General features: G+C 61.3%; 2 protein-coding genes across 3 annotated transcripts; both read right to left on the minus strand.

Moving 5' to 3' along the window:
* Positions 1-463: 463 nt before the first annotated feature.
* On the minus strand, positions 464-7,716 carry RUSC1 (RUN and SH3 domain containing 1). 2 transcript variants are annotated; one of them, XM_031611402.2, is made up of 10 exons: positions 7,610-7,716; positions 5,570-7,164; positions 4,949-5,047; positions 3,656-3,732; positions 3,293-3,467; positions 3,062-3,167; positions 2,923-2,969; positions 1,643-2,648; positions 1,187-1,312; positions 464-1,079 (listed from the first exon to the last, which is right to left on the minus strand). In XM_031611402.2, the coding sequence occupies exons 2-10, from the start codon at positions 7,044-7,046 to the stop codon at positions 911-913; spliced, it is 3,282 nt and encodes a 1,093-aa protein (XP_031467262.2). In that variant the 5' UTR covers positions 7,047-7,164; positions 7,610-7,716; the 3' UTR covers positions 464-910. The 2 variants fall into 2 exon arrangements, with proteins under 2 accessions (XP_031467262.2, XP_089983385.1); XM_090127259.1 differs by lacking the exon at positions 7,610-7,716 and having other exon boundaries at positions 5,570-7,542.
* Positions 7,717-7,788: 72 nt separating this feature from the next.
* Positions 7,789-13,167, minus strand: FDPS (farnesyl diphosphate synthase). The gene is made up of 9 exons (XM_090127319.1): positions 12,934-13,167; positions 11,394-11,534; positions 11,225-11,305; positions 11,007-11,129; positions 10,723-10,811; positions 10,398-10,470; positions 10,183-10,260; positions 9,974-10,108; positions 7,789-8,138 (listed from the first exon to the last, which is right to left on the minus strand). Exons 1-9 carry the CDS (start codon positions 13,075-13,077, stop codon positions 7,938-7,940), a joined length of 1,065 nt encoding a protein of 354 aa, XP_089983445.1. The 5' UTR covers positions 13,078-13,167; the 3' UTR covers positions 7,789-7,937.
* Between the last annotated feature and the right edge of the window lie 879 nt (positions 13,168-14,046).

Here is a 14,046-nt window from a genome sequence, read left to right on the forward strand (position 1 = left end):
TTGTGTGCTCAACTATGGCTCATCTGTCACCGAAATGGAATTGGGGCTGCTCAATGTGCTGGGAGCAGAGCCTGGTCAGGGCTGTGTGCCTGGGGTGGGATCCCACAGAGCCCCCTGTGCTGCAGTCTCCCTTTTCTCATCCCATCTTTGGACTCTCTCCAGCATATTCATGTACCAGGGAGCCCCATACAGAATGCAGTAGTTGGGTGCAAATTCACAAGTCAGGAGAAAACCCTGAAATCCCCTCACTCAGAATAACACCAAGTTTAACTCAGAGCAAACCATTGGAAGCTCGTGTTGCACAGGGAAGGGCTCACCTGAGCACCACGCAGAACCCAGCTGCACTTGGGGACCTGCAGCAGAACAAACCCACAGACAGCAGAACTTCAAAGCAAACACAGCCACCCTTTGGAGCTGGGGTTGTTCCCAGCCCTGCGCCCACACTGACCACAGCACCCAAGCACACGTGAGTCACAGCCTTTATTTCCCCTGGAATAAGCATCTTCCCGTGGTTACAACTATTTACACAGTGTTGGGACAGCACAGGGGTGGTTGGGGCCAGCAGCCCTGCAGCAAAGCGGGGCACATGGAAGAGGTGGCAGTGATGGGACACGATGGCACAGAGACAGCACATGGGACTGAGAGTAATGCACGGGGTTGGGGGACCCTGCTGGCCCTCACACGTGGGCAGCAGCTGAGAGAACACAAACAAGAGCAGATCCCAATGAAGGGTTGTGGTGAGGTGGCAGCAGGGCTGTGACAACACCCACAGGAGGTGACTGCAAGGAGCAGCGGGCCGGCACTGCAGCAAGGACCCCTGCAGAACATCCAGCCCTGGAGGTGGTGGAAATGGGGCAGGGAGGTGGCGCTGCTGCAAGCTCAGCTGCTTCCTCACATCTCCTCCTCCTCCTCACAAAATCAGAGAGGTGTAGCCTACAGGAACTAGGCCAGTGTTGTTTCCATGGCAGCAACGGATCCAGTCTTCATCCACGGTGGAGAGCAGCTGCAGAATGTCCCCTTTTTGGAAGCTCAGGTGACCATCAGCAGCACCAATGTGGTCACACAGCGCCCGGACCGCTCTGCGCAACAAACACCATTGGAGATTTGTGCCCCCAGAGACCCCCTTCAAAAAAAAAATAACAACCCACCAGCAGTTTTTCCAGCCCCAAGCAGAGCCCTGCATCACCTGTGGGACTGCGGTGAATCAGGCAGCTTCTTCTCAGGCTGTTCTGGAGCACGGCTCTTCTCAGCCAGCCCCTTCACCACCACGGCCAGGACACGGGAGCTGGGTGCCAGCCAGCTGGAGGGTCTCCTGCACAAAGCAAAGGAAGCCATAAGCTCATTTGGGAATGCTTTTCCTACCCAGCTATAGCCACAATATGGAAAAGACCACGAGACAGCGAGTTGCTGGGGGTATGAGTGTGTGTGTATACAGTTGGAGGCATTGTGCAGTGATGGGGACGTTGAAATTTTGCTCCTGATTGCATCCTGGAGTAGGGTGTCATGGTGTGTGTGCAGGCCAAGCATGCTTGTCAGGCCAAGAGCGGGTCACCAACAAGCTTAGGTCTGGTGATCTGGGAGCTGAGCCCCAGCCATGAGCTCCTGCTGCTCCCCCACCCCTGCCTGCCCCACCGGGTCTCACCTGGATCTCACTGAGATGGCATCAGGGCTGGGAGGTGAGCTCCTGGCAGAGGGGTTGCTGGCTCCAAAGAGTCGGCCCAGCCAGCTGCCCCTGTCGGGGCCAGGACTGCAGGTCCCTGGGTCAGGAGGTGCTGCCTGGCTCCTGCCTGCACCAGGCTGTGGGGAAGCAGCCAGAGGTTTCTCTCCAGCAGCTGGACCAGCTGGTGGGAGGGCTGTTCCAGCGAGCAGGACGAGGTCTTCGGGAGAAGAGGTTCCAGAGGTGTCAGCACTGCTGCTGGAGTTGGGACTGGAGAGTTCAGGGATAGCTTTGGTCTGAAGCAGCTGCAGCTCAGTGCCTTTAGGCTCTCTTGGAGGGGTTTGGGGTCGAGCTGCCTGGCCAGGGCTGGAATCCCCCGCAGTCGTCCGCCGCTTTGTCCACCAGACAAAGGGGAACCTTTCCTTGCTGGGAGCAGTGTAAATCCTGGACGCCTGGCTCAGCTGAGCCCACCAGCTGCTGGGGCCAGCCCCTGTATCCCAAGGGCCTGCCTCGGGCCTGACGGCCCCTGGGAAGCTGTCAGCTCCCAGGAAAGCACGGCTGAGTTGGTCGCCCCAACGCAGCACGTGCTGGAAGGTCTGCTGCAGGGCAGCCCCCACCTGTGGGCCGGGCAGTGGGCTGTGCACAGCTGCTTGGTAGTGGGACCGTGGGCTCTCCTCTGCTGCAGGTGCCCTCCCCAGAGTATCGGGGGGCAGCTCGTCTTCCAGGCTGGCTCCTGTGGTGCTGCTTTGGCTCTCTAATGGCTGTGAAGCCCCCTGAGCAAAGTGATGAGCAGGAGATGGGGGTGATTCCATCCGACGTGACAAAGGCCTTATGTCCATGGAGAGGTGATGGTGCTCGAAGAGCAGGTCGAGGTGGAAGGTCAGCACCGAGAGGGGCTGGATGAGCAGCAGCAGTTCATCAGCAAGATGGGGGAGAGGGCCTTGGCTCAGAGCAAAGAAAGCCGTAGGAAAATACAGCATGGAGATGACACCTACAAAACATGGACAGCACTGTAGGGCTGGAAAATGTCCCCATCCCTTACCCAAAGAACCCTCCCATCCCAGCAGGTCAAAGAGGGTTTTATTGGTTCCAAACTGGTCGCCCCAATCGCCCTCATCCAGTAGGACAGCCATGGAAATCAATGCCCTTGTCCACTGTGGAAGTCCTGGCCAAGCTTTGTGTGTGGGACGGGTACAGGAGGTATCATCTTGGCTCTACAAACACACAATGGGTCTCGTGATGTGGTGGGGGGCATTGCATCCTACCTGGGCTATTCTGCAGGTGTGAGACCCACTGCTCCAACTGCTTCGTACTGGACAAAGTAAAAGAAACCCAAGTTAGAGGAGTCCCAGGACTCCGCTCCAGCCTGCTGTCACAGCAAGGGCAGCCCGGGCCAGCACTCACTTCAAAAGGCCAAGAATAAAGGCATGAAACTTCTGCCTGGTGCTGCTGAGAGGGGCCAGCCCGGCCACACGCCAGCACAGGTTGTGGAGAGAGCGGGTGTTGGGGCCTGTGTGATACAAAGCATACAGAGAATCACTGCTCTGGGTCCAAACCCTCCCCAGCCAGTGGCCAGGCAGGAAAAGGGCTCCAGGCATTCCGAGGTGCTCGTCCCAAACATCTCCCCACACCTACCTGTCTTCACGGAGGCTTCCACCACACTCCAGGGGGAGTTCCTCCTCTGCCCTGTGATGACATCCTTCTGGAAGGGCTTCAGCCCGTCCTCCACCAGACCATAGAGTGCAGGGCAGAGGGTGTGCAGCAGCAGGTAGCCCACATCAGGGCTGAGCCAGCTGTCGCCCAGCTGAGCCTGAAGGGAGGAGGCAGCAGTGTGTAGAGACAGGGAGAGAGAGGAGGGAAGAGATAACGGGATCCTTCCCACAGAGTTCCTTCTGGTGAACTCCAGAGATGGGGAATAGGGGTATGATAAAACACAAAGCCGCTGCCAAAGCCCCCAGAGCCCCTCCACTCTTCCACCCACCCCAGCTGGGCTCTCACCTTCTGCACCAGGTTCCGTGCGGAGCTGAAGTGGGCGATGACTTTATCCACAGCAGTGCTGACAGCAATCAGCAGAGCTGACAGGAAGGAAAATGTCAATGCACTCAGACACACCCCAACCCACCCCATAGCCAGCACAGACCATGGCGAGCGTGGGGTGTCCCTGTGGGGCCCTGCAGCTCCTCAGGCTGCAAGGGGGCTGTGATTAAGGCAGGGGGAAGGGGTGCAGGCTGCACTGAGGTTCCCATAGGTCTCAGGAGGTGCCCAAGGGGTCACAGGAGATGCCCATGTTTCTCAGGAAGTGCCCTCAGGCCTCAAGGGGTGTCTGTAGGCCTCAGGAGGTGCCTGCAGGCCTCAGGAGATACCCATAGGGCTCAGGAGGGGCCCATAGGCTTCAGGAGGTACCCCTAGGCCTCAAGGGGGCCTGTAGGCCTCAGGAGGGGCCCCTAGGCCTCAAGGGGTGCCTGTAGGTCTTATGGGGTGCCTCTGGGCCTCAGGAAGAGCCTGCAGGTCTCAAGGGGGGCCTGTAGGCCTCAAGAGGTGCCCACAGGGCTCAGGAGGGGCCTGTAGAATGCAGGAGGTGCCCCTAGGCCTCAAGAGGGACCTACAGGCTGCAGGCGGGGCCCGTAGGCCTCAGTAGGGACCTGTAGGCCTAAAGGGGTGCCTGTAGGCCTCAGGAGATGCCCATAGGGCTCAGGAGGGGACCATAGGCTGCAGGAGGTGCCCCTAGGCCTCAAGGGGGGCCTGTAAGCTGCAGGAGGGGCCTGCAGGCCTCAGGAGATGACTGCATGCCCTATGGGGTGCCTCTGGGCCTCAGGAGGAGCCTGCAGGCCTCAAGGGGGGTCTGTAGGTCTCAAGGGGTGCCTGTAGGCCTCAGGAGATGCCCATAGGGCTCAGGAGGGGACCATAGGCTGCAGGAGGGGCCCCTAGGCCTCAAGGGGGGCCTGCAAGCTGCAGGAGGGGCCTGCAGGCCTCAGGAGATGCCCACAGGGCTCAGGCGGGGCCCATAGGCTGCAGGAGGTGCCCCTAGGCCTCAAGGGGGGCCTGCAGGCCTCAAGAGGTGCCCACAGGGCTCAGGCGGGGCCTATAGGCTTCAGGAAGTACCCCTAGGCCTCAAGGGGGGCCTGCAGGCCTCGAGGGGCGCCTGTAGGCCTCACGGGGTGCCCGCAGGCCTCAGGAGGGGCCCATAAGGCCTCACGGGGTGCCCGTAGGCCGCAGGAGCGGCCCCTCTGCGGGCCCCGCAGCTCCGCCCACCCGCCCCTCCCAGCCCTCCGCCCCGCAGGGCCCCGTTACCTTTCTTCTGCTCCGCCAGAGCGCCCCGCCGTCCTTCCTGGCCGTCACCGTGGGGCTGCGCTGCGCCCGGAGCTCCGGCGGCGGGTGGGGAGGGCCGGGCTGCGGGAACGGCCGGGGCTTCAGGGAGGTTGCGGGGCTGCGGCGGGCCGAGGGGGCGCCCACCGCACCGGGAAGCGGAGCCGGGGCTGGGCGGGGGCAGCTCGCTCATGGAGCCGGAGACCGCGGGGAGGGGAAGGGCGGAGGGGAGCGGGGAAGGCAGGGCCGGGCACGGCGATAATCGGGGCCCGCCCAGGGCATTTCCCTGCGGGTCGGACGGGGAGAGGAATGGGGGAGAACGGAGGACGGGAGAGGGGGGGGGAGGGCAGCCCCAGACCCTGCGCGGCCTGGGCAGGGTCTGGGGCTGCCGCAGAGCTGAGAGTCGGGGAAATGAGAGCGGCTCGGCCCCGTCCGGCACAGAGCAACGGAGCTCTGTGACACGAGGGGTTGTACCCCTGTACCCACCCGGCCCCGTGCAAACCCCCAGCCCGGAGCCCCCCATGCCCCAAAGTTCTCCCACCCGCCTGCTTGCCATGGCTCAGTACCCCAAAAACGGGCACCCCCATGGCTGGCTGTGGCTCTTACCCTCCTGATGCGTCTCCTCTCCGTGCTCAGCTTCTCCCGACCCCCGGGGGTCCCCGCCGGACCCCCCACTCCTCCAGGTCCGGGTGTCACAGCCGAAGCGCTCCCCAGGGCGGCTCTGCATGGGCAGCTCTGCATCCCGCGGCCGTCCCTCCGCGATGGGCTGCAGTGCAGGTCGGGGTCTCCTCCGTGCCTGGTGATTCTCAGGGGGTGCTGGCAGCCGCCCCCCCAGCACTGCAGGTGACACCCAGCTGGATCCATCCAACCCCCCCGGGGGTGCGGGCGGGCGCTGAGGGGCCGTCGGTTGACCCTTGGGTTTGTTGGAGGCACTGCGGTAACGCAGCTCCTTGAATGTGGTGATCTCCCTCTGCACGGTGCTGGAAGGTTTCACCCCCCAGTCCTGCTGGGGCTGCGTTGGGTCCCGGTTTGCAGTGCTGGGCAGCAGCTCGCTGTGGGGTGGCAGCTCGGTGTCGGGTGAGAAAACAATCAGCCAGTCGCTTCGGTCCACCCTGGCTGGGATGGGAGTGGTCCCGAAGGTGTTCTTCTTCCTCTTCTGGGCGAGCTCGTGGAAGGAGGTGATATTCTTCTTGGCTGCGTCTCTGCAGAGCTCAGCACTGGGCTCGGGTGCTGCTGGCCTCGCGGGCAGGGCTGGCCATTCTGCTCCGTGCCCATTGAGGAGCTGCAGTCGCCTCTTGGGCCGTGGTGGGATGGGAGGAGGAACGCTGCTCACCCCGCCGCGGTTTGGTTTGGGAGCGATGCTCAGGTTCTGCTCCCAGCTGCACGGCACAGCTGGTGCTGGTGGTGCAACACTGGGATCGGGCAGGGGGTTGCAGTTGGGGTCGAGGTCGATGGAGCTGTCTGTGATCTGCTGCACGGCTGCACTGGAAGAGGTTTCATTGTACTGGGAGTCGAGTGAGCTGCTGCTGCAGAGGCTGTCGGGGCTCTCTCTGATGAGGTCCTCCTCTCCCTGGAGCACTGCTGGGTTGAGGTTGGTGTCTTTTCCATCACCTGCCCCAGGCAGCAGCTGTGCATCTTCTGCAGGAACTGCGCTGGATGGCTCTGTAGGGGATTGGGACCCTTCTGCTGAGAACCCTCTGTAGTACACAGACACCGGCGACTCATCCAGGCTGAAATCTGAACAGCTGCTGACCGAGGAGGAGGTGGAAGGTGGATCACAGGGGGAAACCACCTCCTCCCCATCCTGCAGGCGGGGGAAATCCTCTGGAGCCGCCTGGTTTTGCAGGCCCAGTGTCACGGGCAGCTCGGCGTGGGATTCGCAGCAGTGACATTTCAAGGAGGGATTGTTGGAATTGGCATCTACTTGTTCACAGCTCTCCCGACAGCTGCTGCAGCACTTCTGGTCCCCGAGCCCCGCCGTGTCCTGAAGCTCCGGGTGCCGAGAGAGGTGCAGCCCCAGTGAGATGTGCTGCAGGTGGATGTGGTTGAGGTTACACAGCAGCCCTTTCTTCGGAGCCAGCATGACGCCGATCCCGCTGGGAGCAGCTGGGCTCCTCGCAGAGCCGCACGGCGGTTCGGCTCACACCATCCAGCTCCTCCCAACGCCGAGGGCCTTTCCGTACCTTGACAGCAGCGCAGACCTGGAGGAGAACCGAGACGGAGAAGGGATGCGGCCGCTGATGTGGGAGGCACCGAGCGGGGATGGGTGCGGGGCCGCAGCGCCGGGAGCGGCTCCGAGACGCCGTCAAGGAGAAAACGCCCTTGAAACGTCAACCGGAGCCGCCGCCGTCCACCGGTCACGGGAGAGGAGCCCCGGGAGGGTTCTGAGGACGGAGCATCGCCGGGCAGAGGTCCGAACCACGCGGGAGGACCCCACGGTCGCAGCCATCACCGCAGCGTGCCGCATTGCTCCGAGCATCCCAATGCTGCAGCGCAGCGCTGCGTGCCCTCAAGGAACCCCATCCTTGGAACAAAACCCCCCCAGTTCAACGCCGGGCCCTGAGACCACCCCTCCCGCAACCCCGGAACCCGCAAGGGAACCCCAAACTCCCCCCTCTCCAAGCCCCCCCCGCCAGCCCCGCTCACCGCTCCGCGTTGCGGCGGCTCCGGGCTCTGAATGCGGCGGGGAGGAGCCGAACCGAACCGCCCGCCCCGCTGAGCGCAGCCACCGTCGGGGGGTGGAGGGGGGGGGGGGGAAGGATGGAGGGGGTGAGGGGAGAGATCCGCCCTCAGAGCCGCATCGCCACGACCAGATGAGGCAGAACAGCAATAAATTACGTTTATTGACACACAGACCGACGGCAACGAGATGAGTTCGAGAAAGCAGCAATCTCGGAAATAACGGGCTGGGAAAAGCACCGGGGCCGGAGCTGTAAAACCATTCAACACAGAGCACATCGTCGGCCCCAATCCCTCATTTCTGACGTTTGTAGATTTTCCGTGCCAAACCGAGGAAGATCTCCTTGGGGAGGCGGTTCGAGTGTTTCTCTATCAGCTCCTGCAGGCGCCGGTAGCTGCTCTCCTCGTATTGTTGGAAGGCAGCCCTCATCCCTACGGTCTCATAGAGTTCCTTCACTTTTGCCACCTTTTCGGGCTCCTTACGGCCGTAATTCTCCTGCAAACACAGCACAGTGAGGTCGAGGGGCTGTGTGGGGCTCTGTGTGCTGTGGGTTCAATAAGTGCTGCAATGGGGTCGGGGTAACCCCAGGTGTTGATACAGAGGGGAAGATTTATGCCCTATGGAGAAGGACTTGGGGGGTCCTGGTGGATGAGAAGCTGGATGTGAGGCAGCAGTGTGTGCTTACAGCCCTGAAGGTGAACTATATCCTGAGTTGCATGAAAAAAGGGGTGGCCAGAAGGGACAGGGAGGTGATTGTCCCTCTCTGCTCTGCTCTTGTGAAGCCCCATCTGCAGAACTGCGTCCAAAGCTGGAGCCCCCAGGCCAAGAAAGCTGTTGGAGAGGGTGCAGAGGAGCCACAGAGATGAGCAGGGGGCTGCAGCACCTCCCTGCAAAGACAGGCTGAGGGAGCTGGGCTTGTTAGTTTGGAGAAGAGAAGGCTGTGGGCAGACCTCATTGTGGCCTTCAGTAGCTAAAGGGAGCATATAAAGAGGAGGGGGAATGGCTGTTTGTGAGGGTGGATGGTGATAGGACAAGGGGGAATGGCTTTAAAGTGAGACAGGGGAGGTTTAGGTTGGATATGAGGAGGAAGTTTTTCACCCAGAGGGTGGTGAGGCACTGGAACAGGTTGCACAAGGAGGTTGTGGATGCCCCATCCCTGCAGGCATTCAAGGCCAGGCTGGATGTGGCTCTGGGCAGCCTGGGCTGCTGGTTGGTGACCTGCACACAGCAGTGGGTTGGAACTGATGGGCACTGTGGTCCTTTTCAACTCAGGCCATTCTATGATTCTATAAGTCCTTATGGTACCCCATAGGTCCCTGTAGCACCTTATGGGTCCTTATGGCACCCATGGGTTCTCTGGGCAGCCTGGGCTGGTGTTTGGTGACTCTGCACACAGCAGGGGGTTGGAACTGCTGGTCATTTGGTCCTTTTCAACCCAGACCATTCTATGAGTCAATGATTCTGTGGGCCCCTATGGCACCCCATGGATCCTAATGGCACCCCATGGGTTCTCTGGGCAGCCTGGTCTGGTGGTTGGCGACCCTGCACACAGCAGGGGTTGGAACTGATGGGCATTGTGGTCCTTTTCAACCCAGGCCAATCTATGATTCTATGATTCCATGGGTCCCATGGCACCCTATGGATCCTTATGGCACCCCATGGATCCTAATGGCACCCTATGGGTTCTCTGGGCAGCCTGGGCTGCTGGTTGGTGACCCTGCACACAGCAGGGGGTTGAAACCAGATGATCACTGTGGTCCTTTTCAAACCAGGCCAATCTATGATTCTATGATTCCATGGGTCCCTCTGGCACCCTGTGGATCCTTATGGCACCCTGTGGATCCTCTGGGCAGCCTGGTCTGGTGGTTGGCGACCCTGCACACAGCAGGGGGTTGGAACTGATGGGCATTGTGGTCCTTTTCAACCCAGGCCATTCTATGAGTCAATGGGTCCTTATGGTACCCCATGGGTCCCTGTAGCACCTTATGGGTCCTATGGCACCCTATGGATCCTTATGGCACCCCATGGGTTCTCTGGGCAGCCTGGTCTGGTGGTTGGCGACCCTGCACACAGCAGTGGGTTGGAACTGATGGGCATTGTGGTCCTCTTCAACCCAGGCCATTCTATGAGTCAATGATTCTGTGGGCCCCTATGGCACCCTGTGGATCCTTATGGCACCCTATGGATCCTAATGGCACCCCATGGGTTCTCTGGGCAGCCTGGGCTGGTGTTTGGTGACCCTGCACACAGCAGTGGGTTGGAACTGATGGGCATTTGGTCCTTTTCAACCCAGACCATTCCATGGTTCCATGATGGGGGCTGGGCTGTACCTCCAGGAGCTGCCGCTGCTCCGGTGTGACTCGCTGCAGGCATTGCACCACCAGCCAGCTGCACTTGTTGTCCTGGATGTCTGTGCCCACCTTTCCCGTGAGCTCCGGGTCTCCAAAGCAGTCCAGGTAATCATCCTGCAAAAGGATGGGAAGCTCAGCCCCACAAACTGCTGTGCAACACGTGGGGTGATGGGAGGGAGGGCTCCTACCTGGATCTGGAAGTATTCCCCCATCTCCAGCAGGATGGCTTTGGCGTTCTCATGTTCTTCCTTACTGTCAATCCCAACCTCAGAACGGGGAGGGGAGAAAAGACCAAAAAGCTTTCAATATCTGGTTTTTACACCTTTATGTTTTGTAGCATCCGCCCTGCTGGTCGCTGTGGTGCTGAGTGTTTGCAGCCCAACCTTTTTCCTGTAGAACTCACCATATACATGGCAGCAGCCACGGGGAGGTAGAAGGAGTAGAAGGCAGTCTTGTACTTAACGATGGCTTTGTACCTGTGGTAGGGGGTGGTGCTCAGTGGGAAAGGCCCTCAAAACTGCTGCTCAGCACAGCAGGGCCAGCAGGAGGAAGGCAGAATCTCCCTCTGAGCCACCACCAGGTCCTGAAACTGAATGAGGTTCGTTGCCCAAAGCCAGATGACAGCAGCGTGTCGGGAGCAACCTGTCTGCTCTGCAGCCTGGAAAGGGACAGCAAGCAGAGCCAAGCAGAGCCAGGCCAGCATTGCCATCCCCCTTCAGTTTCTTTACCTCTCCTCACTGAATTGATTCAAATCCACTTTGGAAATGGGAGCTGTGATGAGGTCCAGCATCTGCCCGAGCTCAGTCTGGTAGGCTGTCTGAAGAGGAAGGATTTATTCACTCAGTCCCCACGAAAACAACAAAACTCCCCATTTCCAGCCCAAATTCAGCTCCTCCCATCCCTGGAGGAAGGACACAACCCAGGACTGGAGGAGAAGCCTGAGATCTGAGGTGGGTCAGCCCCAAGGAAAGCTTTTGGGAGGAGGGGAAGGGGGGGTCCTGGGGGGCCTCACCTGTAGGAAGAGCTCCAGCAGATGCACGTAATACGGCTGCTGCCCGCAGTATTTCTTCAGCATTCTGTACACAGAGGACTCGAGGAGGAAGGCATCATTGATGGCATCCAAACCGATCCCCTCCTGCACCAGGGGGGGGGGCACGAAGCTGTCACAGCCCAGCCAACCTTGCAGCCCCCCCCCCCCCTCAAGCTGAGGGCAGCCCCCACCATTCCCACCTTCTTATACCAGCACAGCTGCCCCCGGCGCGTCAGGGATTGATCCATGATATCATCAGCCACCAGGAAGAAAGCCTGGAACTGCAAAAGGTGCGTTGGGGGGCTGCTGGAGGGGGGGTGGAGGGACCCCCACCCGCAGCCCCAACCTGCAGCACAGCCTTCAGCTCACCAACTCGATGCACCAACCCACGGCCAGAGCGCACCGCAGGCTCTCAGCATCCTTCTGCCCCGGTCCAGACAGCTCCTGGAATGCAGCCACCACCGTCAGCCCTCGGTTGCATTTCCCACCTGGAACGTTGTACTGCAGGACCTGCGGGGAGGGGAGGTCAGTGGGGGTGGAGCTGATAACTGCAGCTCGCAGGGCACACCGGTCCCAGCACCCACTGGTCCCAATATCTGCAGCTCCCAGCACCCACTGGTCCCAGGGCACACCAGTCCCTGCACCCACTGGTCCCTGCACCCACTGGTCCCAATATCTTCAGCTCCCAGCACCCACTGGTCCCAATTCCTGCTGTTCCCAGGGCACACCAGTCCCTGCACCCACTGGTCCCAGCACCCACTGGTCCCAGGTCCCAATACCTGCAGCTCCCAGCACCCACTGATCCCAGCACCCACTGATCCCAGCATCTGCAGCTCCCAGCACCCACTGATCCCAATACCTGCAGCTCCCAGCACCCACTGATCCCAATACCTGCAGCTCCCAGCACCCACTGATCCCAATACCTGCAGCTCCCAGCACCCACTGATCCCAATACCTGCAGCTCCCAGAGCACACCAGTCCCTGCACCCACTGGTCCCAGCACCCGCTGCTCCCAGGCCACACCAGTCCCAGCACCCACTGGTCCCAGCACCCACTGATCCCAATACCTGCAGCTCCCAGCATCCACTGGTCCCAGCACCCATTGGTTCCAATACCTGCTGCTCCCAGGGCACACCAGACCCAGCACCCACTGGTCCCAGCACCCAGTGACCCTATTGCACGCTGGTCCCAGTACCTGCTGCTCCCAGGGCACACCAGTCCCAGCACCCACTGGTCCCAGCACCCAGTGATCCCATTGCACACCAGTCCCAATACCTGCTGCTCCCAGGCTCGGCACCCACTGGTCCTGGTGCCCAGTGATCTCAGTACCCACCAGTCCCAGCACCCACTGGTCCTGGCACCTGCTGGCCCCTGTTACCCACTGATCCCAGTACCTGCCAATGCCAGTACCCACTGGTCCCAGTACCCACAAGGTCCTGGTACCCACCAATCCCAGTACCTGCTGATCCCAGTGCACACCAGTCCCAGTACCCACTGGTCCCAGTACCTTCTGGTCCCTGTTATCCCCTGGTCCCAGTACCTGCCAATCCCAGTACCTGCTGGTCCCAATACTTGCCAGTCCCAGTACCAACCAGTCCCAGTACCTGCTGATCCCAGCACCAACTGGTTCTGGTGCACTGAGATCAGCAGATACACCAGTATTGATACCCACCAGTCCCAGTACCAACAGCTCCCGGTCCCCACCGATCCCAGTACCCACCAGTCTTGGTGCCTGCCCATCCCACTGCTCCCAGTACCCACCGATCCCAGTACCCACAAGGTCCCAGTACCCACCGATCCCAGTACTGCTGATCCCAGCGCACACCAGTCCCGGTACCCACTGGTCCCTATTACCCACCGACCCCAATTCCCACCGACCCCAACCCCCCCCCCCCCCCGACATCCTCACCTCCTTCAGCCGCGCCACAGCGTCGCCAACCTCCGGATGCCCGATCCCCTCCTCCGTCAGATCGCGGACGATCTGCGGGAAGAACCCCACGAACTCCTCCCGCTCCCCTTCGGCCGCCGCTCGCTTCGCCCCACCGGCGCTCATGGCGATCCCGACGCTCTCAGCCCCGTCCGCTCAGCGCCGCTTTTTACCCCCGCGACCTTTCCGTGAGTTCCGCCCGGCGCCGCGCGGGGCATTCTGGGACTCGTAGTTCTCAATCGAAGCGACGCAGCGCGGTAACGCCGCCGTCGGACCGCAATTCCCAGCGTGCCACGCGCGGGGAGGAGGCGGTGCCTGGCGCACGCGGCGTCTACGCTGATTGGACAATTCTATCGTATGAGGATGGGTCCAAAGAGGTTGAGCCAATAGAAAAGCGGGGAGGGCGGGATCGAGGCGCATGATTGGTGGAGAGAGCGAATGGAACGAGGGCGCGGGGGCGCGGGGCGGGTGGGATCGGTGCCGCGGGGCGGTGGGTGCGGATGGGGGGGGGTCACCCAAAAGGGGGGGTGGGGGGTCACCCAAAAGTGGGGGCACCACCGCCACCCCTCCTTCCCCCCCCCCCCCGCCATTGGCCGCCGTAATGCGCTCAGCTGAACCATTGCTGCTGTAATCAATCAGTGCCGGGGGGGCGGGAGGGGGGGGGTGAAGGGATGGATTTGGGGGGGGGGGAAATGGCATTTCCACGGCGTCGCCCCGTGCAGCGCCGTCGGTTTTGGCTCCGAGCTCTTCGCTGTCATCGAATCAGAGCGATATCGTTAAGCGGCTCCGAGCGGAGCCCAACAACCCCCCCCCCCTCCGACCCCCCCGCCAGACCTCCGTTAATCTCCGCGGTGCTGAAAGCCCGCTCTGCAATCAGCGTTACCCCCCCCCCCCCCCCCCCGAGTTAATAGGGAGAAGGGGAAAATGACCACAGATTAAACACATTAATCCCCGGAACCCAAACTGGAGGGGGGGGGGGAGGGGGGGGCACTGCTGCTCTGCTCCTTCCCGAGACCGAGGGGGGACGACCCTCAACATATCCATGTGTGTGTCCCCCCCCCGCACCGGGGGTCCCCATGGGTTCTGTGCTGCAGG

Source organism: Phasianus colchicus, chromosome 30 (genome assembly GCF_987193195.1).
Source record: "Phasianus colchicus chromosome 30, bPhaCol1.hap1.1, whole genome shotgun sequence".
NCBI classification, from domain to species: domain Eukaryota; kingdom Metazoa; phylum Chordata; class Aves; order Galliformes; family Phasianidae; genus Phasianus; species Phasianus colchicus.